Source organism: Condylura cristata, unplaced genomic scaffold (assembly GCF_000260355.1).
Source record: "Condylura cristata isolate star-nosed mole 26May11 unplaced genomic scaffold, ConCri1.0 scaffold00020, whole genome shotgun sequence".
Classification (NCBI taxonomy): Eukaryota; Metazoa; Chordata; class Mammalia; order Eulipotyphla; family Talpidae; genus Condylura; species Condylura cristata.
In genome coordinates, this window is record NW_004567121.1 from 14,345,136 (window position 1) to 14,367,877 (window position 22,742).

A 22,742-nucleotide genomic window follows, 5' to 3' on the forward strand; every position below is an offset into this window, starting at 1 on the left:
TTATCTAAATCTGGTTTGAGGACAGTAATTTCAACCATAAACCTTCACAGACTCAGAAACACAATTGTGCCTAAGTTTGGGAAGCTGGTGAAAAAGCTGAACCAGTCTCAAACTTAGGCCTCCAGTTACTCCACAGCATAACTATGAGTCTGTGCTATAAGTTTATTTGCACAAACAAAATGAAATGAGAAGAGAATATGAATGAGTTGAGGCAGATACTTCTGGTTTAGCTGGCAGTAACCCACTTTGAAACCCTCACAGCTTTCCCTGTGCTGATTTAGGCTTGCTGGCTTGGTCTGCTGAGCTCAGAGCAGCTTTACTGGGCTCCGTGAGGAGAGGAGGGGAGACTGATTTCTATTTGGTTGCGAATGACCTTTAAATGCACCTAATGCTTAAAAACCCAGATTCGTTAAAAAGCATCATCATTTTCCCTGAAGTCAGCAGAAAACTGGTAGTACACATTTTCACCCCAGTTCTTTCTTTATGGTTCAAAGATTTTCTAAGAAGGGGGAAATAATCCATATCAATTTTTGTTCCTTTTAACAGTATTTTCCTCTACGTTCCCACTCCAATTATTGAAGTACAGTACTGTCCTCCAAGAATTTTCAGAACTTTCTACTACTGTCTCCCTTTGCTGGAAAGGAAGGCTGGACTCCCCCCCCCCCCCACACACACCCCACTTTTACATCTGGAGGAGGCTGGGATCATAGGGTGGCCTCAATATGAGTCCAGGTCAGGAGGATGCTGGGAACAGAACTCCTCAGGGACCAGAAAAGCATGGGGAATCCCAGAGTGGAGGCTGACATCACATCCCACCATTTCAGTCTGGGCAGACTTGGAAGGTGTGACCTCCCAAGCACAGGAGCACTTCCGCCATCCTGAGTCCCTGAACTCCTAGATTGTTCATAATTTCCCCCCAGAAAGCCCCCCAAGAAGGCTGTCATAAGGAGCCCTGTGTACTGTTTTATCAAACCTAAAAGCTGTGAGAAGGAAACTGAGAAATGAGCTCTCGCTGCTTACGAGACTATTAACTGTGCTGGCACACAGCACATGGACTTGCAGGGAAGTCACGTCAGCTGTTCAGAGCCTCAGCTGTCCTAGGGCTTGGGAGCAGCGGGCAGGTAGCTTCACTTGCCTTTTCATTGCTACTCCAAGTCACACAAATCCTGGGAGCCCCGACCAGCAGGGCCCCAGGAACTCTGAGATCACCTTACCTATTTATAATCTCTGTAACCTCCTCAGCCCGCCATTATACCGCTGTGGGTACTTCTTAGAACCATCCTCTTCCACATGCCTTATACCTTGAGTGTATCATTTATTTAATGCCTGTACCTGACCAACCTGTGCCGGTACTGAGCCACCGTACCAAGCAATGAGCTGCCCCCGGCCCCTCTTTCTCCTCTGAGAAATGAGAAACCCCTTGGGACAGACCAACCAATCTGTGTCCTCTAGTGGGTCAGCTGGAGGGTTATAGACCCAGGGTCCTTGCATGTTGATGGGTTATACAGACTCAAGAAAACTGCCTTTTATCTCCTACAAGTGGGAGCCCTTAATTAGGAAGATGGCCAAGTGAATGCATTAGCCACTCTAGCCAAGTGCGGCTATTTGAATGTAATTACAATTAAAAATTCAGTTCGTGAGTTGCAACCTACTTCCAATACTACTCAAGTCCCATACGTGTAGACTACATAAATGCAGAATGTTTCTGCTGAAGACACTATCAAGCAGTCCTGTTCTAGAGTCCTTCCTAACTCAGGTTTTCTCTCAAGCTACAGAGCAGTTTCCGGTACCATGACTCGGCGGCGCGGGCAGCTTCTTCCAGCTGAGCCCTCTTGATAGAGCAAGCAAGCCCTGAGGAGCCACGGCCAAGCTCAAGAATCCATTAAGTTGGTGCCACACTACCTTCCCCTTTCTCAGCCTCTTGGTGCTGTGCACCAACCCACTGTGCCACCAGGGAGGGCCCCTTCCCCTTTCTTAAGCACAGTCCTCCCCCTCTCTCCAGGTCCAACTCTAAGCACCCATTCTGTCCTTTCGGAAGCCCCTAGCCTTCTGCAAATGGAGGTAGCCGCTTCTCTGGCAACCCCGAGTTGTCCTGTAGTACAGTCTCCAGGGCTGTTCCACAGGGCTGTGCAGGCTGCCGGCTGCACTGTGGAGCTGAGTGGAGGTGGCAGTGGAGACTGAGTGTCTGCCCACCTTCCACCCTCCAGCCTGTACTCCCCTGGGGGAGGCGCCTTCCCCTAGCCTGATGAAGCTGCTGCTGGCAACCTGCTCTGCTCGTCTTCAGAACATGAGCCCTGTCTGCCACGCTGCTGATGGCTGCCAGGGAAGTGACTGGCTCTCTCTCAACCAGGGGTACCCCACTCGAGGCCAGATTCCATGGACACAAGGAAGCCACATGGGGCACTCCTGGAACTTACAGTTCTGGTGACTTTTAGTCATGTTCTCTGAGTCCAGGGCATGGTAGAACTCATAGGCTGAGCGGCCGAGCAGCTCTTCAGGATGGTAACCAACCAGTTCTGTGATTCTGAATTTTGAAGAAAAAAAAAAAAAAAAAAAAAACAACCCATGGGGCAAAGAACCATATGAAAGCAGTTAGGGATCCAGGGAGCCACATCCAGAAGGTGAGGCAAACACATTCAGATGAACACACTTCAGACTTCCTGGTGGCACCAGTCACTCAAGCAGAAAAACCTGTGACTGTGGCCCTCCTCAAGCCCACTCCCCACCCCTTCCTGAAAACACAAATTTGAGAGGAAGGAAAAGCATCAGTTCAGGGGAGTCCGTTCCCTCAACCTCCTAAACATACAGGACTATTCTCCAAGAATAACCGGAAAGGGCCCTCCCTGTCCCACTCCACATGGCCCCAACCCGCCAGCAGCTTGTTGCACATAAGGGAAGAGATTCAGGGAAGGCAGTTGGTTTGTTATTCTAGTAGAGGATGATAAAAATGAAAAGTGAAAATTATGTGGCCCCGAAAGGGGAAAAAAGCACATAGACAGCCATTGACTATGTGTTAACCACAGAATGAGGAGGAACCCTAGGAAGGGAGAACCCCATCTGTGTCTTCATTCCCCTGGTGCTTGCCCCAGCACCCTCAGCTGCCTGTGGGACATTAGGCTAGTCTTTCCTGGGTCCTTCCATGTGCCCTTCCCTCCGTCAGTGAAAGAGGAAGATGAAAGGGGCCGAGGAGGAGAAATACAGCACCACAGCCATGGCACTGGGCCTCCTCAGTACAGTCTCTGCAAACGAGCAGCTCTGGAATGGCAGGGCTTGGCGTCCCAAACGCCCTTTCCTTCTCCCTGTCAGGTATCTGGTTTTCCTGGGATGTGGACATAGAAAAGGCAAGTGTGGAGAACCATGAAGAATGGCAACATGCCCAGGGCTTTCCGCTCTCCACCAGAGTCATTGGACAAGGCCCTGTCTGAGAGCACCAAGCCACTCTGCTGCGTTGTGCAGAAACATTTCTTGTCATTTTTTTTTTTTTTTTACCTCATACATTTTTTCCTAGTGGGCTCTTTGTGCTATTTACTTGGCTTATCACAAGTTAGAGTGATGCTGTATTCTCCTCACTACCAGCTCTATTTCAGAATGCATGACTTTTGGGTGTGACCCTGTCATCTGCCCGTGCTGGAGGTTAACAAACAGAGAGGGAAGCAGAAGCAGATGCAGAAGCAGCAAATCCTTGGTTTCCTGTCTACTCTCTTTCCCCCGAGTGGGTCCTGCAGATTGTTCAGACTAAATCACCCTTCTTTAGCATTTCCCATTGCCAGCCACATCACAGCTAACTACACTCTTCCTCACTCCTACTCCCCCCAGCATTTAGTCTTCACTTTCCAAGCAGTTTGATTTTCCATAAATCTGCAGCATGTTGCATTCCCTCTGGCAAGGCAAACCCCTCTCCTCACAGACCCCACAATTGTGGGGTCGTTCTTACTACGGCCCTCATATGCTTCCCAACCCCATGCTCCTCCACGCCACGACTATAACCTGCTGAGCTCGAGGCTCTGCCTTCACTGTGGGCTCTCTCCAGTTCCTCCTCTTCTTGAAGCCGATGGGCATACAAGATGTCACGGAGGGCTGTGTAGCCATCTCTCCACACCCTGGGCTCACGACGGCCTTCTCCTTTGACCTGCCCTGCCAGGGGCACACAGTAAATGCTTGGGCATTACTGAATATTGGATTGATTGTCTCTTTGGATCTAAAGTACAACCAGAATTGGCCATCCTAATGTCCAGGAACCTGTGCACCATGAGCTACGTTTCTTCTGGAACCCTGCAGGGCCTCGGGCTGTGCAGGAGCTCATACACAGCCCTCAGCAGACCCCTCATGGCATCCATCCTCCTTCATTCTGTCTGGGGTGGCTAGACAGACTGCCTGGGTGAGACTCAGGGATTGTTGAGCCTTTGTGAAACACCACCCCGTACAACCGGCCAGGAGCACAGGCCTCAGCTGATTTGGTCTGGGGAGATTACTCCAGTGGGGCTCCAGCATCTCACTTGTACAAGAGTCCTGGCTTCCAACCAGGAGAACCTGACCCAAAGCAGAGAGGTGTCTGAAGTGATTTGCCCTGGCAACCTGAGCACGGGACCAGTATCTTAGCTGAGGTGGAGACTGGGACAGAACAAGAAGGCAGCTGCACAGTGCATTTCTGTTCCTGTAGCAAAGAGCTTTTTAGTTAGGTTTAATGTTTTTCAAGTTTAGCCTGTGTAGCAAGAACCGTACCAGAGGGCTGTGCTGACAATGGGCTGGCCATTTACAGGTCCGCTGATTTGCCAGATAAGCTGCAAAGAGGTCCCAACTTTTCTTTTGGGCGAGGGTGATTCTGGGAAAGATCTGATTCTACTCCCTAAAGAAATGAAATTTTCCTTCAAGATTAGAATCTTCAAAATGTTCAAAGTAAACATTTACTCTAATCAACCTCACAATATTTTTCATCTAATTAATGTACCATCCATTCCAAGGCACACAATGGGCATGTTTGAAGTGGACAAACAGACGGAGATTTCAGAGTTGCCAGCTATCTTCCCAGTAGCAGCCTTCATTTATCTTGTCAACTAAAATAAATATTTAATGTCTCCTCCTTCATTCCTTTAAACAGACTACTATAAAACTGGGAAATACACATACCGCAAACACAATTGAAGAACATTCGTGTTGTCACACTTCACAAAGCAGGAAGCCTCAACTTGAAGCTCGTGGTCATTCGCCTCCATCTGCAGGCACGCAGACGCCAGTGCGGAGGTGAATGAACTGACTTGTTTATAGGGTGCTGCCGCAACCCAGCGGGCTGCCCCTGCTGATCCCCAGGTCCCGGGGAAGCCTCAGGAGCTGGGCTGTGATCACATGATTTCATCTGCTCTCCTCAGCAGGGGTAGGGTGACTCTTCTTTCCCCCCACCCTGACTCACGGGGGTGGGGGTTGGGGGATCAGCCTAGGGTGGCCCCTAAATTTAATAGTCAACTCAGTAGGGCTGCCCTGTTTTTTTTTTTAAGAGGGGAATGAAGAAATGACTTCACTCACCAGTTTATAGAAATGAGAAGAAGAGGGGTCATTCGTTAATAACAGAGAAAAACAGATCAAAGGTGAGGTGAAGCAAGAGAAGGAGATGAAGGCAGGCATCCATGGGAGGCAGCGGGAGAATGAATAAAGAGAGGAGGAAAAGTGGTTACAATTTGGAGCTTGTGTTACCCCAAGTAAATGTGTGGGCCAGACCCTGGCTTTGGATTGCAGGTCTCAGCTGTGCCCTCATGGGCGACATGACAGTCACTCGTTGCCCATCAACAGAGCTTCCCCTTGAGGATGCTCAGAGGCCCTTTCTATATGGTTTGCGGTTGAGTGCCAGGAAGAAAACAGTTTTCTTGGCTACAGAGTCAGTGCCCTAGCCTCCAAAGGCAGAATTCCAGAGATGCCTGAGGGAGCTCACTCCTCATCCCAGTGAGGTCGCTGGTGCCCATCCGAAGGGACCCTCGGCAAGCCCCCGGTTCGGGCACCGTGGCCTGCAGTGGAACGAGGTCTGGCCGTAGCTTCACCCCTCGTCTCTGCCTCCACGAAGAAAGGATCTGCTCAGTACATTAATCATGTAAACAAGATGGCTACAGAGCACTTACAGTATTAAGAGGATAAGGGCTTTTTTAAGTACTTCATTACCACCAACTTGTTTTCCAAAGAAGGCATTTATAATGAACCAGACTTACATGAAGTTTGCTTTTCTCTGCCCACCCTTCAGGACTCTCCTAGGAAACACATGACTCACCTCATCTTGGTTTCTATGTATGATTGGAAGCTTTGAACTTGAATTTCTATATAATTATAAATTTCTTTATAATTTCCAGACTATTTACTCAGATGTCAATGCTTTCTCTTTCAATATCTTTTTCTAATCCAGTTTTTGTTTGCTTTAAGCAATACTTAATATGTCCTCTGACCTTTATAAGAGGAGCAGGATACATGCCTTTTGAACTACCTGCATGTCCTTACTCAATGTCATTTTCCTCAGCTATTGCATGGGTATGTAACATCTGCACCCCCACTCTGCTCTGTGGTCAAAGGCCATCTATTTCTACCATTAATACGCTGTGTTGCAGGTGGGGCTCAGTACTGGACCGACCCTGCTGCCTCTCACACCTTGAAACCCACAAGCATTAAGAAGAAATTTGCAAGGTGGCGTAGAAGTTCACTTTTGAGTTGCAGACCTACTTTGTGTTGAAATAAATTCCAAAGAGAACTTGCAAATCCCTATAGTTTGACTCTTATAGGGAGTATTTCAAGCTTCTAGAGTAGATAGGATAATAAACACATCTGCTGTATGTGCTCAAGTTCTGTTAGTACTGATCAGAACACTGTCCTGTACAGAAAACAGTGATGCATAAGGAGGGCATTTAAAATTTTTCTTCTGAGTCAGGGATTTAAATAAGATGTGTAGAGAAAGGCTAATGTGTATGGCTGCTAAGGTTTCTAAACTGTATACAAAACTAAAAACTACATTTAATGTCTTTATCTGGAAGATCACCCTAAATTTAAAGAAGCCATCTATTCTCTTAAAAAGTTAAAAAAAATAAATTTCTTAAATGTATCTCAACAGGCAATGACAGTATCTAATCTTATTTGCCCCAAAGTCAGTCCATTTCCTTCTGACTCCATTATCACTGACTTTCATTTGGATTGCATGCTTCGTAACTGTGGCTCCATAGTTTTCTTCACTGACATTCTCTTTATAACCTTCACCTATCCCCTTGATTTTATCATGCTTACTATTCCAAACATAATGTAAAAAGAATTCAACATAAATTTGATCCATGGAATCGAAATTCAGGCATCTTATTATAATCTATGCTGCTTTAATCCAAAGACAATACAGGGTTGTCTCTAAATTCTTTATTTGTAAAAAGGTTGTATGATCTTCTCTGTTAATTTGAAATTTTTACTGTAATTTTGATACTTTTACTCACCTCCAGTGTGACTGATTTTAAAGCTTCTTTATGAGATGCAGGTGAACTCACAAAACTGACAAAAATCACACTGGGATTATGTGATTTGGAGACCGCTCCACCTTGGTGCCGTTTAGTTACTCTTTTCTACCACGAGATGGCAGCACCACATGAAAGCCAACTACTTTTTTCTTTTGGATGAATGTAATGTTACCCTTTATTGCAATCACCGAGGTTTCATTAAGTTGGTTGTGTCTCAGACTGCAAACTCTTGAATATTAGAAATTTGTCTCTTTCATCTGTTTGATAATATATTCTCTGGCCCAGGGTTAAGAATACAGCAGTTGCCAAGTTAATTATGGCTTTACAGGTCACTCAGATTTTAGGTAACAGAATCACATTTCTGAATCATAAAGAGTCAAAATAAAGGCAAGACCATCAGCTGTGCTGATGATCAGGCCATCAACCTCACTATTTTATAAAAAGTGTGACTGACATGCAAAGTGTTATAGAATTCTCTTTGAAAAATATTTACTTTTCAGATAATTAAAATAGGACTTAATATGTCCTCTGACCTTTATAAGAGGAGCAGGATACAAGCCTTTTGAACTACCTGCATGTCCTCACTCAATGTCAGATACTTCAAATTAGGTTGTTTCAGTTTCAATTGACTTTGGAAACCTGAGTGTTAAACACAACTTTGGAATTCTCTTTTCTCTTTCGTTTGTTTTCTTTTGCTCCTTTCTCTTCTATTTTCCTCTTTTTCTCCATGATTCTTTTCTTTTTTATACACACACACACACACATACACATATACATACATATATATACACACACACACCAAATTGCCTCAAAAGGGGCTTTGTGGAGAATTTTACATTTTCATCAGATCTTTCAATTCTCCATACAGGAAACTATTCCCTTTTGTAGGAAATCACGGCCCCTCTCATACATGTCAGATGTCACTAAAGCTAGCGAGTTGCCTGAATAAGATGGAAAGTGTTCTCTCAATTATATGTAAGTTTTGAAGCATTTGTCTCAGAAGGGTATTTAGGAGAAATCAGGTGGGTGAATGAGAATATGCCTTTCCCCACCCCAACGCAAGAATAAAAACAAGCTATTCAAGCCAAAAGATCCCAGTCCCCATCAAAACAACAGAGAAATAGCACGCAGAGATTAAGAATTGAAAACAGCCACTCTATCAACTGTCTAAGCCATGCCTGTGCCCTTGTTAACTAATCTGCTAATCAGTTAAACACAACTTCAGCATGGCACAGCCCTCCCTGCCTGTAAGGCCTCTGCATTCATTTCTCCAGCACCACTCAATTGAGAATTTCAGCGAAGTCATTAGGTTTCTTGAGAGACAAGGTTTAGCTGAAAATGCAGTGTGTCCTGGAGGACTTAGAGCAATAGCCCCTCCACGCCGAGTCACAAAGCCCTAGGTCACTAGTTCCTGCAAGCCAGTACCAACTGCCAGCCAGCCCTGAGGCAACCAGGAGCCAGGCCGTGGTCTCCCCCTTCTGGTGCCCATGTCTCCGACCATTCCTGGCAGCCGGTTCCTCAGGCTTTCCCCTCTCTTCTTTAGCCAAGGTTTAGTTGCTTTTAGGAAATGAGCTGAAATGCATTCAAAACAAGATAATCAAAGAAGCATAACTGCAAATTACCCTTTCCAAAGAATTATGACCAAAGTCTTAAAAGTTTTATGAAAAATCCCTCTTCCCTACTATTGTAGGGAAGACAGGTCATCTCCTAGGCATTAGGGATTTTCCAGCACTTTTGGGGTCATTTCTGGCTGTGTTCCATCCGTCACCCACAGCACACAGGGGCACCCAGGCATCTGGCTAAGGTGCTTAGGGTCACTGCTCGGGGAAGAAGTGGCATGCAGGTGTCAGGATGGCCCATGACATCTTGGGAGATCACAGAGAGGGGAGCACATGACGAAACTGTGTTTTCTGCCAGCAATGTTCTTTTGAATACAAAACTGCGTACGTATAATAAATAACCTTAACCATAACACAGATTCCATTGGTCTGCATTCACTGCTCAGCATCACCATCACTGCTCAGCATCATCATCACTGCTCAGCATCACCATCACTGCTCAGCATCACCATCACTGCTCAGCATCACCATCACTGCCGTCATCACAACAATAACAATGCTGACAACTAAGAAGTGCTGTCAGTTCCAGGGTCTCCCCATGAGGCTAAAGCACTTGCTTCTATTTATGTAATGACCTCTACCTCCAAGATCCTTGAGCTCTGACATGGGACTGGTCAGACCTAAGGACACGGTCACAAAGTTCTTAAACTGTGCTCAGAGTGAAGGGTCACCCTAGAGGACAGGGAGCCTAGAGGATGGGGAGACAACTCTGCCTCGCCTGGAGAACAGCTTCCTAGCCAGGTAGAAAGCCAGATCCCATGGCATGGGGGCAGGGAGAAAGGGTGCAGGCCTGCGCAAGGCGGAGCAGGCACTCTCCTCCTGGGATCGGTGGTTTCCCGCTGTTGGGGAAGACCAGGCAGTTTCTGCCGAGGGCCGCTCCTGTTCTGGGACCCCGACCAGACAGACATGACTCTGTCCCCTCGAGTTTGGTGGGTAGATGGGTTTTGGGAGAGGGCATGGATAGGCAGTAAGATAAATAAGCAATAGCACAAAGCCTCACATGAGCAAATACAGTGCTTTCATCGCATTATTTCACTGTACAACAATCCTGTGACAGAGTGAGAAAGAGATCATCTCCATTTTAGGGGCTGGGAAGCTGAGGTCCCAGGGTTTCCTGAGGAGACACCCTAGAAGGTGAGGGGAGTGGTTGGAGTGGCAGCGTTGACACAAGAACTATGACTGGGTTGGGGGGTGAAGGGGACGGTGGCTCTGGATGTGCAGAAAGCCGGGGTCAGGCTGGGAGAGGCTGCCTGGCAGGGTGCTTCCAGGGACACCACAGTCCAGAGGCCACAGTGGCATTTCTTGAGTCCTGGATCCGCTGCCTGGCACTCCCTTCCCTCCCTGACGCCGTCCATCTTCCTTCCTCTCCCTCAGAATCAGCCCACCTCTTCCTGCCAGGGCTCAGGGTGTGGGCAGCCAGGAGCTGTGGAAGGCCTGAACGCTCCCTCCCACCACCACCCGAGCCTCTTCCCACTTGCTTTGGTCTTCACCTCGAGCTAAGAATTAGAGATGACGTGACTTACATGTGCGGTCTTAGGTGCTCTTTCAATAAAGAGCGTGAATAAAGGAAGTGCTCAGGGCGAGGGTAAGGTAGCACCGAACATTGCCCACCAGACCTGTACGTGGCTGTCTCACTCTGGACTCGATGCTCTTACCCACTACAGTGTCCCAGGATTCTAGCTGGGGCTGCCTTTGAGGGTTAGCATCTGGCTTAGCACCCTTCCTCCCAAAACCTTCAACACTCAGCTGGACGGTGGCCAGAATAGCATGGACAGAGGAGCAAAGGCTGAGGGAAGCATTCAGTAACAGGAGAGCGCAGAAGCCATGCAGCCACGGGGCAGTCTCCAGGCAGACCCTGAACTCAGAGGCTTGTACATACATGAGGGAGCATGGATACACCCCAGCATCAACAATGACAACAGTGTCACACACAAAAACAGCTCTGCAGACAGGCCTTGCTGTGCTGTGTCCATGGGCCTGACACATTAGATGTGGTAGTAGAACCCTCAGCTGCACTGAGCGAATGGAACAGTGACACAGGCCCACAGACTTGTACCCAGCAACACAACATCTATTTTGCAGACCCAGGCCCTTACTCCAGGAACGGGCTCACACACGTGCACACACATACACACACACACACACTCCAGGCTCCCACCTGTCGTCGCAGTAGGTAAACTTCATGTCCATGCTGTGGCGGCTCAGGAAGGTCTTGCTGTCCAGGGGGATGTCCATGTGGGACGGGTGCTGGATGGGCTCGCACATGATGATGAGGCAGGAGAGCAAGGGCTCCTTGTAGCCACAGAGGCTGCTGTGAGGCGGGCAGCTGCTGTACACCTTCACCTGGCCGGTGCAGTGCAAGACCTGGAGACGAGCCCAGGGGTGTCAGGTGTGCCCAGAGGTCTGGGCTGGGGGGAGGGTGGGCACAGCTGGGACTCCACCCCAGGCCAGAGGGCTTCCTACCTTCCAGGTGGCTGACTTGAGGTTGACGGTCCGGCCTCTGTTGGTGACCGTGCACTTCATCCTCATGAAGAAGTCCCGCTCTGTGGACAGGTCTTTGCTTTTTTTCCCAAAACCAGAGCCTGAATGGAGAAGGGCAGAGGGAACAAGTTGAATTTAGTTATAAGTTTAGATCAGAAGAGGGGGTCCACTTGCCATTTTTCTGGTAAGCTACTGTTTGCATTTTCCAAGGATCTGGCCTCCTGATACCCAAAACCTGTCATGGATGCCTTGGCCTGTGGACAAGAGTTTCTCATGTCCAGCTCCTCTTCCCAACTGGAGGATAAGGTCCTGAAGGGTGGGGGGCTGCACACCCACTTTTGTCATTCTCCTAGCAAATGGTCAGTGAGTGACTATTAGCCCTAATCTCAGCAAAGCTTCTTTGGGGAAGCCAGGGCTCCTTAAGAGGATTTCCAGGGGACAGTTACTCCAAGGGGATAAGCCTCCCAGGTCAGAAGAGTCCCTCAGATACTCCAGTCTTTCCTTCATTTCTGCCCCCACAGAAGTCTGAATCCATCTGGACCCCATTTTCAATCTATAACGTTTGCATTCAGAACCGTCAGCTTTCATTTAGGCTCAAGAGAGACCTCTGGTCCAAAACCTCCTAGGATTTGGCAAACAAATCCACTTTGAGGGTGAGGTCAACAGGGCTCATAATCCTTTCTCAGTCAGAATTAAAGAGATCACCAAGACAAATATCACTTCCTCTTGGTTTCCAAATAATGTGCCCATTTAGATTTCCCCACTTTTTAAAAACAAAATAATGAACACAGCAAATTCCACCCTTGTCTGTGTCTAAATTCTGCCTACACACCATCTCCATTCTGCACCTTCTCAGGCACTCCTGCCCAACATCACAGAAAATTCCAGAATCTTGTTGCACTAGCCTCTGCACCAAAACTCCAGAGGGCCATGATTTATTTGATTCCCCAAAGAGCAATATGTCAGATGAATTGTGGCTTCTTTGAATCTATGTTAAACATCCCTGGTAACTCACTAAGAGACCAAATGATGAATCTTTTGTTTTGTTTTGTTTTTTTTTTAAGATTTATTTATTTGTGCATACACAACTGGGGTACAGGCCAGAGTTGCAGGGGCGGTGAGAGGCTTCACCAGAGACAGAGTGGGGAGCAGAACAGGCAGATCGATGAAGTACACTGCTGAGGGGAGCAGCGGGCAGGTCAGGAGAGGTCTGCCACACCATGTGGTCACCTCCGGGGCAGACGGGAGTCGAACTCATGCGGAAGCAGCTTTAGATTCTCAGTGCTGTGCTTTAACCCGCTGCGCCACCAGGGAGGGCCTCTTTTGTTATTTTTAAGGTGAGACAGTTCTATCATCATTATAAAACCATCTTTCGATACCTAATTATATTTCTTAGAGTTTTACTTTTCACAGTTGGAATCTGTGTATCAAGGGATATCTCTGTATCTCGAGTTCAGCAGGTATGGGGCAGGAACAGGCTAAAGGCATTGTTCTTTGGCTATTGGTTTGGTTGCTGTTGTGGCTTTCTAACCTGTTAACCTCTGGATTCTCTCCATTCTTCAACATGACTAATCTTTCTAAACATAGCTCTAATTAGATTCCCTCCACCCCTGCTCAAGAACCTTCAGTAGATCCTCTTTGTCTATGGGATGAAGTTCAAGGTCCTCCACCTGGCCTTCATAGCTCTCACTATCTACCTCATGGCCTTATCTTCCTCTAGGACCTCACACTAAACTTTTGCTTCCAGATTGTGAGTTCACTCAAAGGCCAGCACCTTCAGTGAGGATTGCTGATGCATTGAATTTGACTGATCCCTAGACCTCAATACTTGGACCAAGAGATCGCAAATTCCATTCAGGTAAATACAGCTTTCTTGGCTGTGAATCATGGCTCTTGAGAACTGAAAGTCCTAGACTTTGCCTAGTTCTGATACTATCAGTTTGAAAAGGGAGAATCCAAGGGGCTCTGAGATTCACTGAGACTAAGGTCAGAGATTGAACTAAGGCAGAGACTGCAAGGCTCAAATAGTTTCTAGAGTAGTGAAATAAGACACTTGGTTTTCACAGGCTTTAATCACCTGCTTTAGAAAGGGCTTCAAAAAGTCTAGATGCTCCTTTCCCCTAGAACAGAACAGAATTTTCTCAGTCGATGTTCCAAGTGCCAAAAAGTGCTCTCCAGACCATGTTCTCTGGGGTCAGTTGGCCGAGACCTTCAGGTGGAGAGCAGAGGGGCAGTGGAAAGAGGTGAGAGAGGTGCTGCTAGCCTGCACTCTGCAGGCCCCGTCTGCAACTAGGTGGAAGCGACAATGACACGTCTGCTCCGGCTGCAAATGTGGCAACAGCACCAGCCCCTGGTGCCGCTGCCTTTGTTATTCAGGTTCAGCGGGCCCCAGGCAATGTCGGTGAGAGACACCACAGGGAGTGTTTGGACATGGGCAGAATCTGTCCAGGCAGTGACTGCATCTCAGGCTCAGAAGGGACCCCCAAAGCCTCCATCTTCTTGACACCGTCCCATTCCTGCCTCTGTTCAAACATCACAGGTGCAGGAGACAAAGCAGCCCCTCCAGTGTCATTGCCAAGTGCGTGCCCCTGGCATGGGCCTTCCACCCACTGGCTCGGCTGGACCCACAGGTGGGGTGCTGTACACTAAACCTTCAATCTCTTCTCCACCAAGACCTACATAAGGCTCATGGCCAAGGGACCACATTCATTCCTGGGCTCCCAAGGTAGTGAACCTCCAAAGGTGCTGCAGTGAGCTGCTTCCTCTATCCACAGCGTTGGGTGGTTTGGGGCTGGCCTGGCACTAGCTCTAACAAACACAGTCAAGAGTCAAGTGGTGCCAACTTCAGGACTAAGTCTTTGGAAGGCCTGGCAGCTCTCACTTGTGCACTCTGGGGGCTGTGAACTGCCACAGAAGTAGTCTGGGCCCTTTGGGGACATCATGGGGAAAGGCTCTGAGACACCCAGGAGTGAGGGGTTCAGGGGTACACACATATCTGTGGAGCCTCAGCCTCGAGCCCCAGGCAACACATCGTGTGAAGTGCCTGGGGTAGCCCACCTAGTCCAGCCTCAGACAGCTGTGACCCAGCTGACATTGCCTAGAGCAAAGGAACCACCCACCTAGCCACAGAATAACAATAAACTGATCCTTTAGGCCTGTGCTTTGGTTTGCTGCACAGCAAGGGGAGACTGCAGGAGTTCCCATGAACACGACAGATGCGTTGATTGGTCTGGGTGCTGTCATCTGGCAGAGCTGTGGGACTCTCGGGGACAGTGTCCCAACCCCAGTGCACCCTATGAGTGTGGTATCAGGTACCATGCAGGGCTAGCAGGAGACAGTTCTGGGAACTAGGGCCTGTCGGCACCCTCGATCCCATTGTACAGTGTCTGCTGGTTTTTTATGGATGTCAGCTTTTTCCTGGATCTAGGTCTTGCAATGTGTCTCCCTCCCCCACCCAGGCAAGATGAACATGCCATACCATTCTTGAGACTCAGGTTCTCACGGATTTCCTCATGGTCACAGGGATGAGTGAAGTCAAAGATACTGTGTCCTGTTAGCTCCACCTGTTTCCAAAACAAGGTAGTTGGTTTTTTGTTTGTTTGTTTTTGTTTTTAATTTTTAACACCCAAAGAGAAGATTCCAAGAGGAAGCCGAATCTTCCAGATTTGGAGATGTGAAGGAGACTGAATCAGGTGCTCTCTGATTCCCAGCTCAGCACTAGGGTCACAGAGAGAGGGAGGTTAACAGGTCAGGAGAGGACTGTCCACCAGGGTGACCTCTGCAATGCCACAGGAGCCTGAGCCCAGGGTGGGGTGTTCCTGACACTTGCAGCCCCAGCCCAGAGCAGGGCAGTCTGGGCATCTGAGGTCAGGAGGGGTGTGCCCCACACCTCCCACACATTCCTGTTCCCAAATAAAAGCGTTTTCCCTTCATGAAAGAGCCAGAGGAGGGTCTCACCTGGGTGAGTCCCATGAACTTGCTGATGTTTTCTGACAGGAAGATCATATCTCCATCTTGGGTCACCACAGCAATGAAGCCCTCCAAGGCTTTCAGGTACAAGCTGTCCATCTGCTGGTCAGCCTCAGCTTCCGACTCATTTTCAGAGCAAACTGGAAAAGAAAGGGGTCAAATGACTTAGTGCACAAATGTGGTGTTAAAACAGTTAACTGGTAGGAGTGAATGTCTACTGGGATGGCTCAGAGGTATAAAGTGGGCTTTTCTAGAAACACCCTTATCCACCATCTTAGCATCTGCTCAGATGCCTAAGCAGCAGGCATTTGACAAGGACACCCAACAGAGGCCTGGCAGATAGCACCGCCATGGCGGCAACACTGCTGGGAATGGTGGCATAATAGTCCTATGTCCCAGCAGTCCCAGCAGAAGGAGCCGTGTTTCCACTGCTAATTGTATAGAGCAATGGCCAGATACCAGGTACTGCAATAAGCATGCAGCGTAATCTCCACAACACCTGTGAGCCAACATATTGTCTCATCTCCCAGATGAGGTTCAGAGAGGGTAAGTCACCTGAGGTTACTCAGGTTGGAGCTGGTGAACCCAGGCCACTGAATCCCAAAGCTGTACTCCTTCCCATTCAGGCTTCACAGCCAAACACAGAGTCTAGGCCAAGATCAGTCTTCCACTAGACTGTGATGTTAGGTGACACCCTCTTTAAATATCAGCCCTCATCAGTTAAATGGGGATAATAATCTCCATCTCTTTGAGTTGGATTAAACAAGTAAGGATTGCCTAAGTATGAAAAATGCCTTAAATATTACAGGTCATACGAACTCCTTTCCTCTTTCTGTTCCCTTAAGGACATTGTCACTACCAGCAAAATGCTCAGTCTAGATGGAGGATATGGTGGCCACAAAAGGCAAATCTAAGTAAGAGTGCTAGGGTCACAAGGCTGGGCACCCAAGGGGTCATGTAGATGGTAGGCACTAAGGGTTCAGAGGCAGAGGTCACTTTGAGACCGTCAGAGACAAGTGTTGCCAAGAAGGGAAGCCGAGGCCTTCTTCCTGCTCTGTCTCAGGTGAATCTCTTGCTGTTCCTGCACCTGTGGCCAGTCCCCCAGTTCTGTATGCATTAAAAAAAAAAAATGGGAAGCTGAGGAGTCTCAGGAATGACAGGACCAACTCTGTGGAACAAGAGGAGATTTCTGGGAAGACACTGGGAACACACGGTGGCGGGAGAGCCAGAAGCAAGCTCCGTCCAGGGGACAAAGGTGAGCCACATGGCTAAGAGGAGGGGCCATTTCCCAGGTAGTGATGGTACTGATGAGGGGGTCCAGCGTCCCGGGGGATGGGCGCCTCGGAGCGTGGCTTTGGGAGTCATCTGGCAGAGGTAGGGGAATGGCTGGAGAGAGTGAAGACCCAGGGCATAAGGCCCTGTGAGATTACTGCGCTGAAGGTACTGCAAGGTGGTTGCCAGGGGCAATCTAGAAAGGGACCCGTGCCCATCTGCCCACCCGAGCTAGCTCTGACCGATCACGTCCATCTCCTTTATCTGCAAGATGTAAAGACCCAACTTCAAGCAAAGCTCTAGGTCTGGCTGTAGCCTGAGACTACGGCCACGACTTCAGTCGTGCTCTCCTCACTCATATTTAACTCCAAACATGCAGTTACTTCAAAAAAAAAAATTGTTCATCACATACAAACATCAAGCTAAGTGTGTCATGTTAAATTTGTGTGTGTGTGGTGTGTGTGTGTCAAATTTAAAGAATAAGGAGATTGCGGGTAATCTGTCACTTGCAACAGTTAATTTTCACATAATTAAAAGGAATCTTTTAAGCTTGATGGTTCTATCGAATGCAAAGTGCAATTTGATTTAAGGGTCACTTGGCAAAGGACATGTGGATGCCAAGAATTGAGGTTCGAGGGCTTTCTGAAGTGCTCTAGATGAATTTGGTTCTTTCTACCCGTGAGCCCCTAAATTTAACCTCAGTTTTGTAGCATTATTCCTCAAGAAGGACAAACCCAAATTAGGAGATGTTCCTACAGTGAAAGCCGATTGGGCTGCGGTGGCACCACTGGGAACCAACCAACTTCAGCACACGATCAGCAAGAGCACAAGAGTCACAGCTGCTGTTACTTCTGCCAAGGAGCAGAGCAGGAAGCCAGAGGCGGGCCAACCTTCAGGTCCTGGAGTGGGGCTGTGCAGGGTAGAATCCTGGTTTACTAAAGTGGTTGCTAAAAGAGGGACATTCTTTCCTCTTCACACCCTGGCTCAGGTGGCTAGCTTTGGGGGGTGGGGAGGCACCGTCTGGAAAAGGTCTTGTACTGCACACTAACACCGGCTAAGGTCTCTGCCAACTAACTAGTCAGCTGCACCGATGAGAATGAGCCAAGTATCCAGGTGTGGGTGATGCCACCCCAGTGTGGAGGGCCCAGGTTAACATCCCCATTTAAACAGGCTTTAGGAGAGACAATGACTTGATTCAGTGCTGTTAACGTTGAGCATGCACCAGAGTCATCTGGGGGACTTGCTAAAACAACGATTTCTGGGCCCAGGTGTGCTATATAATTTGTGGGGCCCAGTGAAAAGTAAAAATGTAGGCGCTTTTGTTGAAAAATTAAGGCACACCCTTCTAAGTATGGAGCCTGTGGGTCTCACAGGGTACACCCGGGAAACCAGTCCCAGAGGGACCAGCTGACTTCCAGATTCAGTGATCTCAGGGGGTAGCTGAGAATCTGCTTTCCTAACAAGTTTCCATGGACTGAGAATCACTGTTTTAAATCATGGCTCTGCAAATACCCTCAATCCTGGGAAAACCACCCTAGTTCATAGGTGGTGACTTGCTTGGGGGTTGGGTGGTAAGAAGTTTTCAGCATCATTTAAATCACACCAGATAGGTGACCACTTCTCCGGACAGCAGAGGCCAGCCCTGCGACTTCTGGCCTGGTGAGATTATTTTCTCTTTAATTCCTTTGGTCTCAATGACAACAGTGACTTCACAATCTGGAGTAATCCCCAAACCACACCATTTGGGCTAACTAGACCCAGAGAAAATAGCTCTGCTTACAATGTCCTGTTTTTAAAAATTCCAACACAACTAACCCAGCTTCCATCCATGTCTAGTACCTTTGCTTCCAGGAGGTGGCGAAGTTGGCCACAGCAGCTGGCCAGTAGGCCTGGGGAGCGGGGAGGAGAGAGGCGCTTGGGCAGGGGGGGAAGCCTTACCTCTGGGAATGGAAGCCCCCGTGGTTGGAGGACCAGAAAGCTAGCAAACCCCGGGCCGGGAGGCTGGGGGGGTCTTTCCGCTATTTGCTATTTGCTTGCAGTAGGACCTGCTGATCCTCCTGGGGCTTACCCTCCTGGGGGGCTTCTGAAGGAGCTTGGCCGACTCACAGTCAGCTGGGAACCCAGGGTGAAAAGCCATAGGGCCTCAGGGCTGCACCGCAGACCTTCACTGGAGCAGGGGCTGCGCCCAGTACTCCCTGTGGGAGGCTGCTTTGCCTTTCCCTGCTCTTGCATGTGAATGGCATGGCCTCCCTAACGCCCTTAAGTATCAGCCACTTGCCAGTCAGCGTTAGGCACATAGAAGGTGCACTCGGTCAGGTCTCCACACTCCTGCCAGGACAGGAGTCTACCCTATGCTGGATACAAGCAAGAGGGCAGCTAGCCATCTGTCACTATGTTCTTAATCCTGTCCCAGGGACAACCAGGATCCCAGGAGGTGTAAAAGCAGCCCCTTTCCCTCAAGGAACCCACGATGATGGGAAGACCAGGAGACACCGCCTGGAGGCTTCACAACACAAGAAGCCCTTGCTGTCACAGTGAAGCGCGCAACAAGCCATCAACCAGGTCTTGCAGTCACCAGCTGCCCGGGCCCTGCAGGGTCCCACCCCCAAGAAAAGGGGCAAGGCACCCAAACTGGAGCCACTGCTGAGACCAGCGCTCAGCCCAGCCAGGGAGCACGACCAGATTCTTTAATGCTAAAAATAGCCTCAGTAAACAGGCTTTGATGACTCCCCACAGCCAGGATATGCACCGCGGAGGTTTCGGAGCACTTTTTCCGGAGCACTCGCTCATTTCCTTCAGGGTGGACCCCATGGGCAGCGGGGCTGGGCAGGCACTCCCCAGCAGACCTCTGAGACCAGCGCCCCTGAGCTGCCTGCCGGTCAGGGCGCATTTTTCTTCCAGTGTGGTCCTCTTGCCTCCTCATTTCAGAGAAGGTCCAGCACTGCTTTGACTGTTCTTAATAATACCATTCTGATGCCATCTCCCTGTTCAGCTGCGCTCAGCACACCTTCACCCTTGTCCACATGGAGGGACTTTCCTTTTAAGGGCTTTGCCCGAAAGGGCTCCCTGCTTCCAGCTCTCCCAGCACAAACCTGTCACGGCCCCCACTGCTGTGCTAAGTGTAAACAGCCCAGTCAAGCCACAGGGGAGTTACATGTGGGTCACTTTCTGCAGCATACCTTTAAACCCCATTAGCAGTCTGAGCTTGGACTACCTCACGTCTTGGCAGAAGGCACTGTATTTGTTCTACCAAAGGTCCCCCCTCGGAGATCCGTTCCTTTGTTCTTTACAATACTTATTAACCTAGCGAACCTCTCTCTATCACCTTTTATGAGACACAGTATAGGGCTAGGGTCAGCAATTACCTGCTGATTGATCAGACTTTTAAGTTAAAGAAATGATCTGAATAAGGCTAGTGCCTGTAGAAAAGATTACACATTAGCTGTTCTCAGCCATTAATACCCTAGCATGAATCGGTTTCTTGGTTCTTCTCTAAATAGCACAGAAAAAGTCTTGGTTTGGAACAGGGGTGGGACAATATAAAAGGTGTAAAAGTCCAGGAAAAGAGATCCGAAAGTAGAACTTAAGGCCTCAGAAACCATATCTGCCACCACGATTTTCCCTTTTAGCCCCATTTTTCCTGCATGAAAAGGTCAAGGTAGGAATGTTAAAGTTGCTGGTCTCACCTATCAACATCTTTCCCTTAGTGGTCTAGCGACAGCCCTACATGAAGACACATGCCTTCACTTTGCAGATGCCAGCCAACCAACCGATGATAAACCCAACGTTTCCTTTGGAAGTCCAGCTTCACGCTGACCTCAAGCTGGCGGGGAGATGAATCTGACCCCAGCACATTAAGTGTGGGGAAGCCGACCCCACGTTTACCTGAAAAGCCAATTTTGCATATTTACTGCTGTTTAATGCCCTTCAAATGCAGGGTGACCCTGATTTGATCACAGTTTATGGGGCTCATCTTGAAAGAGGATTTAAGACAATCAAGTGGTATTTCCACTGATGTTCCCGTCAGAGTGTGTTCTGTTCTCGGCCCAGCGTGGAAGTTAATATCATAAAGCTATTGTTTTAGTTCACTTCCTGTGATACAAATCTCAATCGGCGGCCCAGACTCCCAGCCTGAATTTCTCAACGCTGAGGTTTCCTCTCCAGCATTCCCACACAGAACAGCCTACTGTGAAAATCAAAGGGAAATATGTTACTAAGTAAAGAAGAAACCTTTCTAAAGCAAAACCTGGTCTTTTTTAGGCTTTTGAACTCTGAGGTATTCAAGCAGCTATTTCCTATTATTAAGCTGAGCCAATACTGGCGCTCACCTTCGTCAGAAATGCTTCGATAGTGAAGCTGAGGTTTGCCTTGATGCGGACAAGCGGGCAATTCTGCCTTTTGCTAGAAAAAGCCCAGAAGGTGGGTAAGAGGATGGTAAGGGTTCACACTTGGTTTTCTTTGACATCATTTCTCCAGAAGCCCATACTTTTTTTTATAAACCACATTTTTGTTCTCCATAATTTTGATTTCTAAGCTATCGCTCACTGAAGGCCTAAAAATATGGCAGGCGGGGCCATCAAGGGGTTTTCTATCCATTATCTCAACACTCAATCAGCACAGAGGGTAAGTACTATTATCTCCTTTGTGCTGTAAGCAAAGCTCACAGCCAGCAAGGAGGTTGTCATTAGGTTGCAGAGAAGGAAGTAGCTACACTGAGGCCTGGTTCAAGTCTATCTGCCCACAAATTCTGGGCTCCTTTCCGTTGTACTATCTGTGTGGAAAAGCAAAATATGATAAAACACCAAAAAAAAAGAGGTCCTGTCTCCCATTGTTGCTGCAAACAGTTCCAACAACCGACCTAGGGAACGTTCTAGAGGCTGGAAATGCGGGTGGACCAAGGGAATGTGAAAGGCATCTCTGCCCCGAGCAACGCATGTTTTGTGAGCACTGCGCCTTCAAAGAGGCAGCCCCAGATGACCGAATGCAGACATGTTTTATCCTTTTCCCTCATTTCTTTCCTCGGCACAGAGCGTTCCAGAGCAGACCTGCTGAGGCTTCAGAGGGCCTGGGGCTGAGCCCAGCCACCAGGCAGGCAGCTTGTACCAGCAACCCGCATAAGCTCCTGGGTTGCGTCCGGCCATGGGCACCCTGTTCCTGTCCATCTCCCCGGGCAGGACACACAGGGCACACCAGCATCAGTGTAGGCAGGAGTGCGCAGAGGCTGGGGTCCGGCCCGTGGGTCTCCCCAGCCAACATCTGAGCGCTGAGAAGGTGGCCAGGCCTGGTTGCCTGAGGCACAGGAAACAAGTCCTGTACTAGGGATAGGGCTCACTGCAGGTGTGAGGCCCCCTTGCCCCCACACCCACGCCCACGGTGCAGTGCTGGTCCCAGGCCAGCATTGTGGGTCCTCTGCCACCCCCCTCCCCTCCCCTCACCTAATCTGTGTCCATATCTTTGCTTGGCTACGTGTGCAAGATGTTCCTGTCCTCCCATGTTTTTCCCATGGACCAAGATTTAAAAGAACTTGAATTCCAGTGCAGATTCACCAGGTACTAATTGTGTGACTTCCAGTGACCTTAAATTTTGTGTGTCACTTCTCAACTGTGAATCAAGGAGAAGTGGCCTTTAAGTTCAAATCAGAGAAGTGTTTCAGGATGAAGGAACTACTCTTCCAGGGCTCTGTTGGGTGAGGAGTGGGTCTGGCGGTGGAAAGACACAATGATTAATCCAAAAGAATTCATGTCTATGAGTAGAACTTCAAGGACCTAAACAGGAAGTGAAGAAGATATTTCTGGCTGCTGGGAAGGGGTTGAGTAGATAAGAAATTCTCCATTGCCCTCTCAGGGCTTCTCTGTTGATGTGCACAGGGGATTCCAGCAGCCTCAGACGCTGCCCTCCCCTGTCCAAGAAGCTGAGCCTCTGAAGAAAGAGG

At 48.7% G+C, this 22,742-nt stretch overlaps 1 protein-coding gene across 2 annotated transcripts in view; it reads right to left on the reverse strand.

The window, feature by feature from the left end:
- The window catches only part of EPAS1 (endothelial PAS domain protein 1), a 77,947-nt gene that overhangs the window by 12,108 nt on the left and 43,097 nt on the right, over positions 1–22,742 (reverse strand). For both annotated transcript variants that reach the window (XM_012727505.1, XM_004686233.2), the window contains exons 3-7: positions 15,527–15,678; positions 15,048–15,132; positions 11,552–11,670; positions 11,247–11,452; positions 2,418–2,524 (exon numbers count right to left, since the gene is read on the reverse strand). In XM_012727505.1, the coding sequence (XP_012582959.1) occupies positions 2,418–2,524; positions 11,247–11,452; positions 11,552–11,670; positions 15,048–15,132; positions 15,527–15,678 (669 nt within the window). The remainder of the gene's footprint in view (positions 1–2,417; positions 2,525–11,246; positions 11,453–11,551; positions 11,671–15,047; positions 15,133–15,526; positions 15,679–22,742) is intronic.